Below are 18,273 nucleotides of genomic sequence, written 5' to 3'. Positions count from 1 at the left end.
TGTGAGTGTGTGAGTGTGAGTGTGTGAGTGTGTGAGTGTGTGAGTGTGTGAGTGTGTGAGTGTGTGAGTGTGTGTGTGTGTGTGTATGTGTGTGTGTGTGTGTGTGTATGTGTATGTGTATGTGTATGTGTATGTGTATGTGTATGTGTATGTGTATGTGTATGTGTGTGTATGTGTGTGTGTGTGTGTGTGTGTGTGTGTGTGTGTGTGTGTGTGCGCCTGCCTGCCTGCCTGCCTGCCTGTGGTGGGTGCAGCGTGCCTGGGTTGCCTTTGCGTCTGGTACTAACTCATCCGGTTGTTAATTGTGTTAGCACCGCAGCTGTCCTCATTGGTCAGGGCCAGATTGGGAGCAGCGCTACAGGGCCCTTCTGCCACTCTTCCACTGGGATGAGCTTCCAGACCGCCCCCATTCCCACTCATCCGACTGGAGCCGCTCTCTCCTCTCCTCTCCTTTCCTCTCCTCCTCTGCTCTGCTCTGCTCTGCTCTCCTCTCCTCTCAGCCATCACTCTCCCTCTCCCTGCTCCTCTCCCGGAAAGGCCAGGACCACTGCGTGCCGCTCTCTCTCTCTCTCTCTCTCTCTCTCTCTCTCTCTCTCTCTCTCTCCCCTTCTCCTAATTCTCACTGTGTCCCGACCAGATACCAGTCTGACCCACTCTGTGTTTGGAGCTGTTAAATAAGCAGGGTTGGGAGGAGGGGTTCTGGCACACATGCATCAGGGAAAGCCATGGCCCGTTTAGTGTGATGGATAGGGAAGACACGTGTCTATTGTAATGCCTTTTGTAATAACTATTTGAGTTAAAAAAAAAAAAATATTCAACTGAATTGTCTAAAGTAGGCAGTAACCCAGGAATAGGGGTAGCAGAAACCCTCTAGAAACGTACACGTTTTGATAAACATTCCTTTACATTCAGTACTCTCATCTTTTAAAAAGGGACACATGTGCCCCCCCCCCCCCCCCCCCTCTGCCCTTTTCCCACCCAACCCCCCTCTGTCCCCCATGCGTGTCTAAGAAAAAGGGCAAAGGGATAGAGATGGCGGGGGGGGGGGGGGGGGGGGGGAGCTGGGTGGTGGAGCAGGAGGAGGGTGAGGGGGGTTGATTTGGTCCTCCAGACCCCCCTCCCCCCCCCCGTCTGTGACCTGCGTTAGGGGCAGGTGGCCCTCGCCTCTCCCCCAGCTCTGGTCACCCATTCCTGGGCCAAACGTCAACCTCCATCAGGGCACGGCAGACGGGATCCAGACGGTTCTACTGCAGGCCCACTCTCGTGCCCGTCCGCCTTGCTGGTAAACACAGGAAGACCTCTAAGACCTCTATCTGACCCTAGGCTTTCTATGCAAATTGTTTAAAACACACACACACACACACACACATGTCTTACGGTATATCTCAAGAGCTTGACAGCTGCTCATAATGCATCAGTCCCTTTCTTTCAGGGAAATGACTGGTTAGTTGGGCCAACCAAAACTGATATTGTACAAACACGGCCCAGTGAACGTTTTCGACCACTGCCGGAAACGGCACTGCCCGGTCTCTGACCCCGGTCTCTTAACCCTATGACCGCGGTCACTAGTAACTCACATCACCACTAACCGCTCAGGTTGGTCACGGTCAGCAACGTTGTGTCCCGTGTATCAGCCGGTCAGTCGTCCCGTCCTGTCCCGTGGCTCCGCGGCTGGGACGGCCCCAACAGGTTTCCCGCCTGCCCATCTGTGCCCACATCTGCCTCACTATGGACCGCCAGGGACAGCAGGGGACAGGCTCAAGGAGGAGAGCCCCCCCCTCTCACCCCCCCACCCACCCACCCATACAAGAACCCGCTGGGGCGTGAACACACAGGATGTGGTAGAACATGTGTCCGGCCTGGTCTGGCACGGTCTCTATCTATGATAGGTTTCCCATGACTGCGTTAACACACAGGGACGGCCTAGATCGCCTGGCACAGCGTCTCTACAGAGACACGTCGGCTTCCGCTCCTTTTTACCGTCTGAGGATAGGAGAGAACCAGGCAGGCGGAGTGGGAGACAGCCAGTGGTTGTCTGTCAAGGAGATCGCTGATCATCCCTTTCAACTGTAATTGCAAATTCCACCTACTGTACACAGACCCCCTGCAGGTTAGAAGCCTCGTCTGACGGAGGAGATGGATGTATACGGTCAGGTGTCACCAACGGTCGGGAGACGACGAAGATTGAAAAATTCCCGCCTAACATTGTTAATGGTCCATTGTCCATTAGTCACATTTCTTGTTTCTTTGTCCAGAAGCGTCTTTTTAAACTCACAAGACGCGAGCCTTTGTGTCAGCTCCTATCTGTGTGTCTGCCTTGTGTGTGTCTGTGTGTGTGTCTGTGTCTGTGTGTGTGTGTGCTTAATGTGTATGTGTTTATGTTTGTGTGTGACCCTCGCTGGTTTATAGCTGGGAGAATTAAACAAAGTGCACCTTTAAGCACCAGAAACCTAGTACAGAGGGGGGAGAGATTCAATGGATGTACCCACGGAAAAAAAAGTCCTTGAGAATAAATAATGGCCATGCTTCTTCTCAATGATTGGGTTTTATAAGCAGTTGATTGCTTTGTGTATCTGGCTGATTGCTTTCTGAATGCTGGTCTGTGTGCGTGGGCCAGTGTTTGTGTACCTGTAGATTTGTTAGTGTTTGTGTGTGTGCGTGCGTGCGTGCGTGTCTAGTAGTAACTCCATTTGTAAACGATGCGTCAGTGTTTGTGTGCGAGTGTCTGTGCGTGCGTGCACATGCATGGGTGTGAGAGAAATTATTTCTATAGGAGTTAGTCTTTCTCTGTGTTCTTTTTCTAATAGATCTGTGTTCTTTTTCTCCCCTCCCTTCCTCTCTTCCTCCCTCCCTCCCTTCCTCTCTTCCTCCCTCCCTCTCTCCAGGGCTCCCAGGTTTAAGGGCTACCAGCAGCAGGACAGCCAGGAGCTGCTGCATTACCTGCTGGACTCCATGAGGGTGGAGGAGACCAAGGTGAGGCGGGTCCCGACCTTCCATCGCTCCATCCCAGGGTCTGCTCATCCCTCTGTCAGATCCTTCTGTAGGAGTGGAGTGACTCCCCAGGGCTAGTTTCCCCCACATCCAGATTAATTTTAGATGAATCTAATCTAATCCCAGACTGAGTAGAGAATCTCTTTTGAAGAGGTTTCTTTATTTTCTTTATTTTATTTCTATTTATTTTTGTTTATCTTTTCACCAGGCGATTTCTCCATTGCAGATCTATTTTAGTTGAGGGTTTAGGATTAATCTGTGTCCGGGGAAATCGTCCCTACAAGTACAGTAGGCTTGATCTGTGTGTGGGGGAGACTGGCCCTGTTGTACGGCGTCCTTCTACTGGAGCCCTGCTGTCTCTGGTACTGGTGCTGGGCTCCCACCAGCCGCGGGCCAGTGTCCAAGCACAGACAGGAGCAGCCACGTTCTGATTACAATAGACACACACACACACGCTCACACACTTCAATCATCAATGGAGACCCGTTGGAAGGCTGCGTGAGACTATCATCTGTGTGTGTGTGTGTGTGTGTGTGTGTGTGTGTGTGTGTGTGTGTGTGTGGGCAGGGTTCGGTCCTCGCCTGACTCGGCTGGCCTTTGTGCTTTAACCTTATGGTGCCATGTTTCTGGCAAGTGGAGAGTAGTACCCCCCTCATGAAGCAATTAGGGGACCCCCACAGTAGCCCTGCCCCTGGCCCAGAGCAGAGCTGGGGCCCCCCTCTGCCCCCATGGCTCCCTCAGCCCCACCACCAGCGTCTCAGCCGGCCCAGGACAGGAGGATGTGGGTGTGGAGTGGTCAGCCCCGGGCCTGGGCCTGGGTGTGTGTAGGGGGGTGGGGGCTCGGCTCAGGCTGGCCTCCCCCCCCCCCCTCCCCGGTTCCATTCAAACTTGTGAACACTGACAGTTGTGCCACTTAGGGGACTTGCAAGTGGCAGGGCCGGCATCATTGTGTGATCTGGGAAACCCACAGCTGCTGCATGAGCTGTAGGGGCGGCCCATTGTGCTGGAGGGTTACCCCTCCTCTTATCCCCCATTACACCCCCCCTTACCCCTCCTATCTCCAATCAAGGAAGCAGAGAGGGAGGGCTATTCATGCTCACACAGGAACAAACACACACACACACACTATTTCTCTCTCTAATTTGAACTTTACTGATGGATACATTTCCAACAAACACTAACATACATTGGCACTTTAACAAAAAAAGCATGTCTGTAAGCATGCATAATCTACCATACTCTATATACAAACATACACATTTTCGTACTCCATCCATGTTCATTAATATCATACTTTGTTAACTCACACCCACTGCAATGCATGCACTCACCACCGACTAAACCCGGACATGGGCTACTGTAACACGCAATTATCATCACACAGACACATATTCATAAACATGTACATACATAAACATGTACATCCACGTTTCTCCACAGCCAGCGCCACCAACCTAAGATACCCTCAAGTGTTTTGTGTTTGTGTTGATTGGCCATTTAGTATCAGAGGTCTGAATATGCTAATTGCAACCCCCAGTCAATTATCACCCATTAGCTGAGACGTTAGGTAAATTACCACTCCCTCTCAGGGCATGGCCTGTCCTTCTTGGCCCATCTTAATTTAGCTTCCACCCCCCCGCCCCTTCTTTTCTACCCCCCTCTCCCTCCCTCCCTCCCTCCCTCTCAGTCCTGCGTGGGACAGTGTAAGCTGTTACTTTGGGGGACGGGGACGGGGCAGATGAAGGGGGGTTGATTGGGGGACAGGGTCTGCTGGTGATTAATTAGTGCTGGGCTCAGCGGGGTCTGACCCTGGTGACTGAGGGGGTTCAAGCTCGTCCGGGGGACTGGGAGGAGTGGGATTAACGAGGCTTTTGACCTAAATAGCCAGTCCAGTGAGTTGGTCTGGGGCTCAGTGGGACAATGGAGGTGGGGGGGGGTGACTGGTCAGGTCCACAGCCAACAGCCACGGCCAATTATCTATTGATTGGTGCTTTACTGTGGCTGTGCCCCTTCACAGCTCCGTCACCAACACACACTCACTGACCACGTCACCTACCATAACAGCCCACCGCCCCAGACGGCTAGATGACACACTCCGACCATACACACACACACTCACTCATGTACGGGCACGCATACACTGAGAAATGCATGTTTCCACTGCCAAGTGCCCTTTCAAATACCCTTGAAGCTCTCGTTAAGCGAATAATTTGCATACACACACTGTAATAATTTTTTGGGTTGATTTTAATGGATGCTTGTTGTTTGTATTTGTATATCACAATTAGTCCTCACTTCTAGGTGTTGATGTGTTTAGTGTCATGTCAAACAATATACAATATCCTATTTCCGTATAACAATATAATTTGTTATCATAAATCCGTTATTTATGTTTGTTTGTTTTTTTATCTGTGTGTTTGTGTTTTCAGCGCATTAAAGCCAGCATTCTGAAATCCTTTAACAACCCCACAGAGAAGACAGCAGATGAGGAGACCAAACGCCAAGTCAAAGGTTTCTATCACTCGCACGCACGCACACACGCACACTCACACACACACACTCTGGATCAATAGCCCCATCTTGTGGCAGCCCGAGTTATAAACTTGTTTTATTGCTCAGTACTGTCAAACAGCTCATGCAGAAAGATCAGTCTATTAAAAGGAGTAATACATGACTCTGTGTATTGGTCAAAGTTAATGATGTAGTATTTTACATTGAAGCGTTAGATCTCATGAAACCTTTTCTTCCTTCCTTACAGCCTATGGGAAGGAAGGTGTGAAGATGAACTTTGTGGACGGCATTTTTGTGGGCGAACTCACCAACACCATCATGTGTGAAGAATGTGAGCATGTAAGTGAAATCCTACGCACTAGTCTCCCCTGCAGAGTGTCCGGTCGTCGCCCAAACTGAAGTGAAATTATGTTGAATCATGTTGCACAGTGTATTCATAAAGCCTGGGACAGGAGAGAAAATGCACTTCACTGTGTGAGAGAGAAAACAAATAATCTGTATCCGCTTGTTAAGTCGTGACGTGTTTCCGGGTCCCAACGTTGGCTGAGGCGCTGTCTTCGAAATGGAGAAATAATAATAATAATTAATTATATTTATATAGCGCTTTTCCGAGGCTCAAATACCCTGACAATATGGAGAAAACGGGAAAGTGCTGTGTCCCTTGTTGTATGAATAGATCCGAGTCTAAAAAACGATTAAACTGTCATTCTACCGCTGTAGTTCAGAGGTACTCTGGTGCGGAGAATTTCTGGTTTAGACCCGGAAATAGTTAAACGTCACTTTTGACGTCAGACTTAACAAGCGGATATCAATGACAAATAATGTGTATAGTGGTTGTGTAAGTTGTGTATTGACAATAGTGTATTGGATTGAACTGGTGCCCAATTGTCTTGTTGTTTTAATTTTGTTTATTAAACTGAAATGAAAAACATGTTAAGTAATATTTTTTAAGTGTCTTATAGCCCGTCAATAAAAAAATAAAATAACTAACAGTTATTTTTTTTATGAGTTATGTGCCTCTTATACAGCATAAAGCACCTTTCTTTACCCATACAGCCCTGTGTGATCTGCTAATGGGTTATTGCTGTCTCTCTCCTCCTAGATCTCTACAGTGAAAGAGGCCTTCATCGACATCTCCCTACCCATCATCGAGGAGAGGGTGAGCCGATACCTTAATTAGATCTGTCCATTCAGTGTCTGTCAGAGCGTTCAGGTCATATCATAGATCATGAAGGCTATGTTGCAGCACAGTCAATTTCCAGCAATGAGCTATTGGATGAATATGAGCCCAGGCTGAATGATATCTCTTTAGAATGAATGAATGGTCGTTATTGTCATTGCTATAGTACAGGTACGAAAAAAACCGAAAAAAACAAGAAGGGAAAGGAGCTGGTTTACATAAATAAAGGCTATGTACACTATCCACTATACTATACTGTACAGATAAAACGACTAGGGTTGTCATATTGCACATAGTGTTATTGCACATTAATTTAAAGTGTCGCAGTTTGCAGTTTGCAACTCCTGTTTCCCTGTCATGTCTTTATGCCAGTGTGTTAGGTGTCCCTCTAACCCCCATCCCTGCTCCATGTGTCCCTCTAACCCCCATCCTGCTCCATGTGTCCCTCTAACCCCCATCCTGCTCCATGTGTCCCTCTAACCCCCATCCTGCTCCATGTGTCCGTCTAACCCCCATCCTGCTCCATGTGTCCCTCTAACCCCCATCCTGCTCCATGTGTCCGTCTAACCCCCATCCTGCTCCATGTGTCCCTCTAACCCCCATCCTGCTCCATGTGTCCCTCTAACCCCCATCCTGCTCCATGTGTCCCTCTAACCCTCATCCCTGCTCCATGTGTCCCTCTAACCCCCATCCTGCTCCATGTGTCCCTCTAACCCTCATCCCTGCTCCATGTGTCCCTCTAACCCTCATCCCTGCTCCATGTGTCCCTCTAACCCCCATCCTGCTCCATGTGTCCCTCTAACCCCCATCCTGCTCCATGTGTCCCTCTAACCCTCATCCCTGCTCCATGTGTCCCTCTAACCCTCATCCCTGCTCCATGTGTCCCTCTAACCCTCATCCCTGCTCCATGTGTCCCTCTAACCCCCATCCTGCTCCATGTGTCCCTCTAACCCTCATCCCTGCTCCATGTGTCCCTCTAACCCCCATCCCTGCTCCATGTGTCCCTCTAACCCTCATCCCTGCTCCATGTGTCCCTCTAACCCCCATCCTGCTCCATGTGTCCCTCTAACCCTCATCCCTGCTCCATGTGTCCGTCTAACCCCCATCCCTGCTCCATGTGTCCCTCTAACCCCCATCCCTGCTCCATGTGTCCCTCTAACCCCCATCCCTGCTCCATGTGTCCCTCTAACCCCCATCCCTGCTCCATGTGCCAGTGATATTACAGTCAGTGGAGGCTGGTGGAGCCTCCACTATATGACGGTGTCTATAGTAACTGTGTTGATCTCATGTCTGATGTCGGGGTCTTTTTGTACAGATGTCCAAACCCTCCAACCCTGGCAGGATGGGGAAGATTATCCGTGAGCAGGAGGCTCATGTTTCCCATGGCGACGAAACCCACTGCAACAGGAACAACAAGAAGCTCAGTGGACTGGTGTGTGTGTGTGTGTGTGTGTGTGTGTGTGTGTGTGTGTGTGTGTGTGTGTGTGTGGTGTGTGGTGTGTGGTGTGTGGTGTGTGTCTGTGTCTGTGTGTACACGTTTTAAACATTAATTTTTCTGTGAATCCAAGTACAACATTCCCATATCCAGCGTGTTGGCCTGAGATGATGTTGTTTCTCTCTCCCCCCATCAGAAGCAGCAGCAGGGCAGGAAGTCCCCAGGCTCTGTGGAGGAGAAGGGCGCCGACTGCCCTCCGGACCGCCCTGAAGAAGAGCTGGCCAGCCGCCGACTGGCCGTCTGCAGGATGGGCGCCACCGGTAGCCTATCAGAGGGCAGCGAGAAGGACTCAGGCCCTCAGGACAGCAGCAACGACGCCGACAGCGAGGCGTCAGAGAGCGAGTGGACGCCACGCCCTTCCTCCGGACAGGGCCACGGGCGAGGCTCCACCACTCCCACCCCCTCCTCCGCGTCGGCCTCCACCCCCAGTCCCTCCCCCACCCAAGCCCCCTCCCCTAGGCCGCAGGGCAGTGCCGTGGAGCAGCTCGTCAGCGCCGTATCGAAAATGAACCTGGGACCCCTCTCCTCGGCGGGGGACTCCGCCTCCCCCTCCCCCGCCACGCATGGTGCCGAGGGGCAGCAGGGAGAGCCCCCCCAGCAGGGCCGCGACCACCCTCCACTTCACCCTCCCCACCACCAGGGGGCCTTCCAGGCGCTGTCCCACAGCTACACGCCCTGCTCCAAGGAGTGCTCCGTCCAGTCCTGCCTGCACCAGTTCACCTCCGTGGAGCTGCTGATGGGCAACAACAAGCTGCTGTGCGAGAGCTGCACGGAGCGCAGGCAGAAGCAGCTACGCAAGAGCGCCTCCGCAGGTCAGCCAACACAACACTGACACGACGACACAGACCCAAACACACACACACACACACACACACACACACAAGTCATTTCATTGGTTGAATGACTTGTCTTATCCGCCCTCGTGCTGTTGTTCTGATGATGACAGAAGTATTCCATTGGAATACAAATGTATTAGAAAACGGTTGAGCATATTTGTTAATGTATTTCAAAACTTTAAATGGCTTAACACATCCTTGACTTTTGTCTTGTGTGGATGGTCCTGTAATGCTCTGTGTAGATAAGAAGACTGACAAGGTGTACACCAGCGCTAGGAAACAGATGTTGATCTCCACGCTGCCCCCGGTGGTCACTCTGCACCTCAAACGCTTCCACCAGGTTAGGACTGTTTTTTTTGGTTTTGTTTTTACGAGTGCCATTGCTTTTCTGTATACGTCTTTATATGAAGTTCAGTTCATTTGGGATTTTTTTTTTCTCTGTTTATGTCTATGAAACTGTCTTGTTTTTCTTAGTGTTTAGTGTTTTGGATTTCTCTTGTGTGTCTTACTATGAAGGCGGGGATGAACCTACGGAAGGTCAACCGCCACGTTGACTTCCCTCTGATCCTGGACCTGTCTCCATTCTGCTCTGCCACCTGCAAGGTACAGCCATAGGCGAGGGGCGGGGGCATTTAGCAGACGCCTTATTCCAAAGTGACTTACAATCTCGATACATTTGGCTAAACAAGTAAATCGTCAATTCACCAGTCGTAGCAGGAAGAGGAATCTGGCTCAGGATTTTATTTAAAAGCACCTTTCTCAAACTCAAGGACACTGTACAAAAACATTTAAAAAAATAAATAACAAAACCGGTACAGTTGCATTTCCGTGCCCTGACCCGTCTTACCGAGACAGTCAAGAGTCTGTCTTAACACCCTGCCACGAAGGCTGTTTAGGAAAGCGCTGTATCTCTACTCATGTATGTCTATGAGGACAGCAATAGGGTCTCCTGTCCTGTTGAGGTCATTTCAAGCATGATCTACAAATGACACTGATGTCGCTTACCGTTCTGTCTGAGCTCTGACTGCTTCACTGCTCTGTTAAAAGCCTCACCCCGAGTTCATGTGTTTGTGTGAGTGTCTGTGTGTGTGTGTGTGTGTGTGTGTGTGTGTGTGTGTGAGTGTCTGTGTGTATGACATGGTGTGTGTGTGTGTGTGTGTGTGTGTGTGTGTGTGTGACATGGTGTGTTTGTGTGAGTGTGTGTGTGTGTGTGTGTATGACATAGTGTGTTTGTTTTGTGTGTGTGTGTGTATGACATGGTGTGTTTTGTGTGTGTGTGTGTGTGTGTTTTTGTGAGTGTCCGTGTGTATGACATGGTGTGTTTGTTTTGTGAGTATGTGTGTGTATGACATGGTGTGTTTTGTGTGTGTGTGCGTGTGCGTGTGTCTATTTGTGTTTGTGTGAGTGTCCGTGTGTATGACATGGTGTGTTTGTGTGCGTGTATGACATGGTGTGTTTGTGTGAGTGAGTGTGTGTGTGTGTGTGTGTGTATGACATGGTGTGTTTGTGTGAGTGAGTGTGTGTGTGTGTGTATGACATGGTGTGTTTGTGTGAGTGTGTGTGTGTATGACATGGTGTGTGTGTGTGTGTGTGTGTGTGTGTGTGTGTGTGTGTGTATGACATGGTGTGTTTTGTTTTTGTTTCGGTGGGGTAGAACCTGGTAGCCGGGGAGCGCGTCCTCTACAGCCTGTACGGGATCGTAGAGCACAGCGGCTCCATGCGCGGCGGCCACTACACGGCGTACGTGAAGGTGCGCTCGCCCCCGAGGAGAGCAGAGCAGCAACAGCGCTGCAGCAGGAACCAGTCAGGTGAGTGGCAGCCTGCACACACACACTCACAGCTCTCCCCGCTCTCCACGCTTTTGAGTCTGTCAATACTTTTCTATTCACACTCGGTTTGTGGGGAGCAGTTGGCCTTGCTGGTAATGAACGAGTATAGAACTTGACACGATGTTGTCTTGGCAGCATCAGTGAGTCACCATAGTGAGGTCAGAGGGCACGGTGAGCCACTGATAGATTCCGGAGTGTTCGTTTCCATCAAATTGCAATGCTCTCCTCCGCCATGTCCAACATCCCTCCTTTCTACTCTCATCTCTTTTCCCCTCATATCTTTTTTCTTTTTTTCTCGCTCTTCTTTTTTGCTTTTCTCTTTAAAGGGGCAATCTGTGATGTGGAATGTGAAGTATGCAAGTATGTCAGGGGAGGCCGATGGAGGCAGAAATCGGAGGACGGGCTCTGTTGATTGTAATGCATGGAATGGAATGAGGAACGGTATCAAACACCCCTGATGTATATAGTATGTACAGTTAGTACACAATAGTGAACACAGCCCCCCCCCCACCCTGTATTGTGTTCCAGGTCCGAGGGAAGCCTCACAGGGTCAGTGGGTGTACGTCAGCGACACCAACGTCCAGACAGTACCAGAGTCCAGGGTCCTCAACTCTCAGGCTTACCTGCTGTTCTACGAGGAGCTGCTGTAGGAGTGCCTGAGCCCAGAGCACGGAGCTGACCGCTGATTTGTCCCTCAGAGAGAGAGAGAGAGAGGGAGAGAGAGGTGGAGGACGAACAAAGGTTTGAATGGAGAAAACAAAAGAAAGAGAGGATAAAAGAAAGGGAGAGAGCGAAATAACGTGTGAGCGAAAGAAAAGACAACCTGCTTAAAGCTCACCTCTCTCTTTCTCTAAACTCTTGACTCACAATAGCCTGATTTCCATGCCACCAGGAATCAGGAAGTAACATGGTGCATGCTGGGACTGATCAGCACAGGTTGATAACTAAACTGTTCTTGCGTCTACTCTACTGGGCTACTTGCTGAAAGCCCTTATAATGTTCATAAGTCTGTAAATTAAAGAGAATAATGGGGGGGGGATATTCTCTTTGGTGGTTGGTTATGTTATTTATATTTTATAGCCAACAGCCTGCTGCGGTGGTATGGATTGTATTTTTTTGTACAAAACAAGCAAATGTGTGACTGACTATCATTGAATGAAGATTGCCAAAGAGTTTGGTAACCTACAAAAGTAATAACTTACTACCATAAAATACACATCGTGTATTGCAGTGTACTGAAAACACTGAGTTTCAAAAGAATGTGTCCTTAAACTGTTATCTGAAAGAGAGGTGGAGAATGCAGTTGGACCTCAGCTTATCGTATCAGACCAATGTGGTGCTGCCGTCAGTCGGCACTGTATTTACACTCTTATTGTACTATTGCACACAGGAGCACAAACAACCGCTCTCACAAACCGCTCTGACAAACAACTGCTCTGACAAACAAAAACGCATTGTGACAGTTCACAAAGGGACAGTGCTACGCAGATGACACATTTGCTAGCCGACTGTAGAGAAAAAAATATATAGATGTATAATACAATATTTTTCATTTTCATTTGGCTTTTTTATCCCAAGTTTTTGCTGTATGTAGTAAAAATGTCATAAATAATAATAATTAAAAAAGACTTGAGGAAACTTAAATCAATCTCGCAATACATTGCATGGGCAGTGCACCGAAGGCAGTGAATGTGTTATTGCCCAATCTGGGATTCAAATGTGTCTTACCCTCTTTGTTTGTTGTTTTACATCGAAATGTTTTGAATGAAATTATGCAGATGTTCTTTTTTTTTTATCTGTTGGTTGTTTACCCTGGTTAGGTGAAGGTTTATTGACTATATACATTTAGATACAAGCTAGTTTGATTTCTTTCTTTCATTCAAAACAAGTAATATACAGTGCCTACATCATAGGATTATTGAACTTCTGCATGTAAAGAACAAATGAACAAGAGAAACACATGTTTGCCAGCGTGTGTGTGTGTGTGTGTGTGTGTGTGTGTGTGTGTGTGTGTGTGTGTGTGTGTGTGTGTGTGTGTGTGTGTGTGTGTGTGTGTGTGTGTGTGTAATACAAATGTACATAATGCAAAAAATATGGGAATACAGAGTATTATGTTATGTATACTGTACATAACATTAAACCATATTCATATATGGTGCCTCAGGCTTCAGGGTGTTTCATCCAATCTTTTTTTTTCAGAAAATGTCATTTAATATCACTTATGAATGATTAAACAGTTGGGATATGTTCAATCACATATATCAAAAAAGAATAAATGTAATTTATGAAGTGGGAAAACCAAAAAGTCTGTGAGTTTATTTTCAGTACGAGTGCATGCATGTTTGAATCCTCCTTTTTCAAAGGAAAGATCCTGCTCACAGTAGTACCATAGACAGAGAGCTCTTTTGTTTTTCGTGCTGGAATGTATGTCACCCCTTCTCACCGGGCAAGGACGTTGGCGGCCATTAGTCTTGTGCTGTCGCTGTGGATCCCGTGGTGCCACATTCACTCTGTCGGTGGCAGTCAATATGCCCTGACGGGTGCAAAGCAGTGCTGTTTGGGAACATGTCGTGAGCTGGTGAAGAGGGAGGTGGGTGTGGAATCAGGAAAAGGGCAACGTCTAAACCCATCCCCATCGCCTTGATGCACGCCTTCCCCATCCCCACATGCTGACACGCGGAATCAAGCTGTTAAAACATTCCAGCAGGGTGTCAAACCACCCACCAACAAAAATGGCAAATCATTTCTGAAATGATGTTTTTTTTAAAGCAAAGGGAGGCCTGCCTTGAGGACATTCTGTTGAAGGATTAGAGATGATTTAATCTCACTTAATGGGTGGCTTCTCTTTTCTTCTGTCAGGGTGGCCATGGAAACCTGATGAGGGGAGCGCATCTCTTTTTAAATCTACCAGTAGGATATAGCTAAAAGGACAGCGCTTTCTCTCAGCCCAACAGTCAGTCCTTGTTGAATGAAAAGGCCTCCCTGGCAGGAATAAGGAGTGTGTGTCAAGGGCCTACTATGGTTTCAAAAGTTTGTCTTTGACAAATGGTTGTTGTCTGACAGGCTCTGTTTGTATTTGAGTCAGGGGAGGCTCATTGTAATGCATGGAATGGAATCAAACATTCCATGTATGACAATTAGCCCGTCCTCTGATTTCTACCTCTACTGATTTGGGTATAGGCCTACAGTGTGTGTTTGTAATCTAGAGCATGCTTAATGTTGTCTACTTGGGTTTCACATTCTCATTCCAGTGGTTTTGAGAATGAAGAGTGAGTGTGTTTGCGGCATGTCTCATGGGTCACCAATCACCCTGTGATCCACCACATGTATAGTTGCCCTATGTGTGTGTGTGTGTGTGTGTGTCCGTGCGTCCGGCTTGAAACCACACACACGCTTCTTTTTTCTCCCCCATTGATATTTATATGGTTGAACATTAGCTCAGAATGACCAGTTTAGTGCCATCAATTATTTATCCCCTATTTTTATCCCCGTCTTCTCCTTTCATACAATGCCTCTACATGTAGTAATATTGTCATTCCCCAATCCCCAATTAGGATAATGTGATCCTAGATATGTTTAAGGCAACCCAGGCTTGCCATGTTTGTCTAAAATGTCTAAAACTGCAGCAAGAGAAAGAAGTTGCCTGATTTATCCATGTCTCCCATGATGACTATATAAATACATCTGTTACAATTGCTTTACTTTGTTCTCTGCATTTGTCCCTGTTATTTGTTCATCACACCACAGAAAACATTATTCAAATGGTGTTACACAATGTGAAAATGTTTCTTATTTTCAACAGTAAAGTTCAAGTATAACAATCGAAAAGCCTGAACAGTTTGCTTTTTTATTTTCAGAATTCAGGGACGGATAGAACAAACAAGTTGTGTTGTTGTGTGTTCAATCCCTCAACACACAGCTGGAGGTTTAAAAGCCTCATGTTTGAACTCTCCATTTTCAAAGAAGTCCAGCTCACAGTAGTACCGTCAACAGAGAGCTCCTGAAGAAATCAAACAGGCCCAAACCCTAAAAATATTTGTGTGTGGATTGATGGCAAATTATTTTTAATTTAATCCGTTTTAAATTGAGGCATTAACAAAACAAAATGTGGAAAAAGTGAAGGGTTGTGATGAGAAAGCAGCTATTTGCTGTGTTCTGTAGTCAAAGGGACTGAGTTTAACTCACCAACTAGTGTTGTATGTGGTATTTACCTAGCAACAACACTTTGATTACAAAATGAAGCATCATTGATGCACACCCTATTCCTGTATTAATCGGAATAAGCTCAATATTAGCCTACACGTACTGAACCAGATTACGGCCATATTCCGATTGGAGAATATTCCGATTATTATCCGAGATAATTAATGACATAGGGGTTGATTCATCAGATCAGTCATATGTCATCTCCCTGTCATCAGGGATTTGTAGTTCTTCATCGTCCATGATGTGGTGTTGCTTTGTACGTTGCAGATCTCATCAGTACCCTGAAATGGACTACAAATACAAAGGCATACAAAGTGTTTCTGAATGGTGAAACCAGTACACAAATACCATCAAATAAAAGCTCCGCCAACGCAAAGTTGCTATGAGAGCCGCAGATGCCTTGGTAGCAGTACTCAGTCTTATTCAACAGTCGCATAGCATCCATCAAAAGGAAGTGGAGAGACTTGTAGGGGAAGCTGCTCCTATTGAAAAAGAATCACTCAGAATAAGCCTGGATTTTCCTTTAGCGACGTTGATGGAATACCCCCTTGACCTCTTTGTTGAGCTTATCATAGAAGTTGAAGTCGCTGGTGAAGGTTGCTATGGCGATGTTGTGCTGCGCGCCGGCCCCAGGGAAGAGGGTTCCAGCATGTCCATCCGTTCTTCCAGGCCTCAAAAGTAATCATGGGCTGCCATTTGTTCAGTGTGCTTGCTGTAAACATAGGGATGGGCAACTTGGATGGCATGGGGGCCGCAGAATTTATGTAGGCCTACTGGCCAACAGGGGGCCGCAGATTCACTTGGAAGACACACACACTCACACAAAATAATGTTAAGCTTTGAACTTACACGTTTAATATCAAGGGATGGCAATCAAGTTACAAACAACTGAGAGCAATATAACTAAAACCAAATGGTAGACCACATCAGTAGAATGTATTATCAGTAGAAAAGTACAATAAATCTTTATTTATTTTAACAAAGCGTGGTGTGCATCTCCTGCAGTGTGATATCTGTAATCATACCATGTGTAGCAGTGGCGGCTGGTGCTAAAAATGTTGGGTGGGGTACAGCAGTGTTTCCTCCAGGATTTTTCACATTAGTGGCGGGGGGGGTCCTCGATTTTTTATTTCGCGTGCCCGATTTTTTTTGTTCGCGTGCACGCGCACGTTTACCCGTACCTCCGCCGTTCTGTTCGTGGTGATTTTAGAGGAAATAGATTTTTTTTTTAATATTATTACTAACACCAGAAGACAAGACATACAAACTGTGGTGAGCTACATTGCTTGTGTAACATTAGCTAGTAGCTATCCATTTTTCACTCATACACGGCCGGAAAAGTGAACAGAAATACAACGCTGACTTAAGGTGGTATCTTGCGGCTGTCTTCACAAAGAGCTCCAGGATGCTTTCGCTTGAGGTGCTCGTTCATTGCAGATGTACTCCTGTGATAGGCCATTTCATTTCTGCACAGTTTACAGACCACCACATTGTTTTCTTTTTTTTGTAAAAGCCGGAAATTGGTGCACTATATAAATATAATAGAATTTGTATTATTTAGACTTATGAATGCATATGATATGTTGTGTCTAGGACTCTGCACTGTGTACTGGATGTAAGCGCTTCCACATTAAGTCCAGTGTATCTGCCACATTGTTTCACTCTACTGTATAACTTGCCACACGAAGATCATCAACATTTACTGATTAATGCAGTTTATTTAAATTCGTTTTATTTGTGTTTCACACTCTAGCCTTCCTGCCTGCCTCCAGCCGTGGACACGGTCCTGACTCCTTCATGGACTGGACTGCAGCACCTCAGCTGAGTCCACAGAACCAGGCCCAGGGTCTCCATCTGAGTCCACAGAACCAGGCCCAGGGACAAGGACTCCATCTGAGTCCACAGAACCAGGCCCAGGGACAAGGACTCCATCTGAGTCCACAGAACCAGAACCAGGCCCAGGGACAAGGACTCCATCTGAGTCCACAGAACCAGGCCCAGGGACAAGGACTCCATCTGAGTCCACAGAACCAGGCCCAGGGACAAGGACTCCATCTGAGTCCACAGAACCAGGCCCAGGGACAAGGACTCCATCTGAGTCCACAGAACCAGGCCCAGGGACAAGGACTCCATCTGAGTCCACAGAACCAGGCCCAGGGAGAAGAAGAGAAAAGAGAGAAAAGACAGAAGACAGAAGGAAGGATACTCGAAAGAGGAATGCTGAAAAGAGAAAGTTGGGACCAACTGCCATCCCAGAATAAGGCCCTGGGTGATGAGCTCCAGGATGGCCAAAGACAAGGCAGACAAACACAATTCGATACAATAAACCTTTTTACACAAATTCATGAAGTCTCTCCTGATTGAAATACTTTGACTTGAGTCTTGACGGTTCAACATGATCATAACATGTTAAATGTCACTTGGCTAAGAAGAATCTGAATGTCTCTTTTAAAGTCATCAAGGCTATAGGGTTACCCATCCCCATTATCTGCAGACAGCATCACGAGAGCCTTCAGAACAGTCGAGTTATATTCGTGAAGGCATGTAACATGTAACTACAGTATATAGCTGAGGCAAAAATATAATTCATTACTCATATTTTCATCCTCCATTTTATGATGTTTTCCATGGAGACAGTGTAGCGCCCATAGACATGATCATAGAGACTAGGTAGGTCCCTGGTTGGATCTATAGACATGATCATAGAGACTAGGTAGGTCCCTGGTTGGATCTATAGACATGATCATAGACTAGGTAGGTCCCTGGTTGCCATGTCAATGTGCTATACAAATACATTTTCCTTGCCATGTGTCATGTTAATACCGTCTAATCCACACACACACACACACACACACACACACACACACACACACACACACACACACACACACACACACACACACACAATATTGAGTGTCACGGGCTAGCTCTCTTCTCTGTGTTGTTCCTTAAACATATGTACATTGTATCAGTATCAACTGTCGCTCAGGCCCGTCTCAGGGTGTGTTCGAAATGGCATACTAGCATACTGCATACTAGCATACTCAATTAGTATATACTGCATACTGCTTACTAAATTCATAATAAGTATGCCAATACTAGCCGACCGAAAATCTAGTATACATTTCTTGCTTACTCAAATTTCACATACTCTACACAGTGTGAAGTTGTGAACGCACTGCATACTCAAAATCCACGTCATATCTAGTATGAGTAGTATGCTAG

General features: G+C 47.1%; 1 protein-coding gene across 1 annotated transcript in view; it reads left to right on the top strand.

Annotated features, from left to right (window-relative positions):
* The window catches only part of usp45 (ubiquitin specific peptidase 45), a 40,644-nt gene extending 29,021 nt beyond the window's left edge, over positions 1–11,623 (top strand). The window contains exons 9-18 of the mRNA XM_080540106.1: positions 2,886–2,973; positions 5,421–5,502; positions 5,750–5,841; positions 6,605–6,661; positions 7,998–8,114; positions 8,314–8,989; positions 9,256–9,353; positions 9,530–9,616; positions 10,668–10,821; positions 11,371–11,623. Of these exons, the coding sequence (XP_080396232.1) occupies positions 2,886–2,973; positions 5,421–5,502; positions 5,750–5,841; positions 6,605–6,661; positions 7,998–8,114; positions 8,314–8,989; positions 9,256–9,353; positions 9,530–9,616; positions 10,668–10,821; positions 11,371–11,492 (1,573 nt within the window). The 3' untranslated portion in view covers positions 11,493–11,623. The remainder of the gene's footprint in view (positions 1–2,885; positions 2,974–5,420; positions 5,503–5,749; positions 5,842–6,604; positions 6,662–7,997; positions 8,115–8,313; positions 8,990–9,255; positions 9,354–9,529; positions 9,617–10,667; positions 10,822–11,370) is intronic.
* Positions 11,624–18,273: the final 6,650 nt, after the last annotated feature.

The sequence above is a fragment of the Nansenia antarctica genome (assembly GCF_963989245.1).
Source record: "Nansenia antarctica genome assembly, chromosome: 10".
NCBI classification, from domain to species: Eukaryota; Metazoa; Chordata; class Actinopteri; order Argentiniformes; family Microstomatidae; genus Nansenia; species Nansenia antarctica.
The sequence above is the reverse complement of the archived record's forward strand: the minus strand, read 5'-3'. Positions and strand labels throughout refer to the sequence as shown.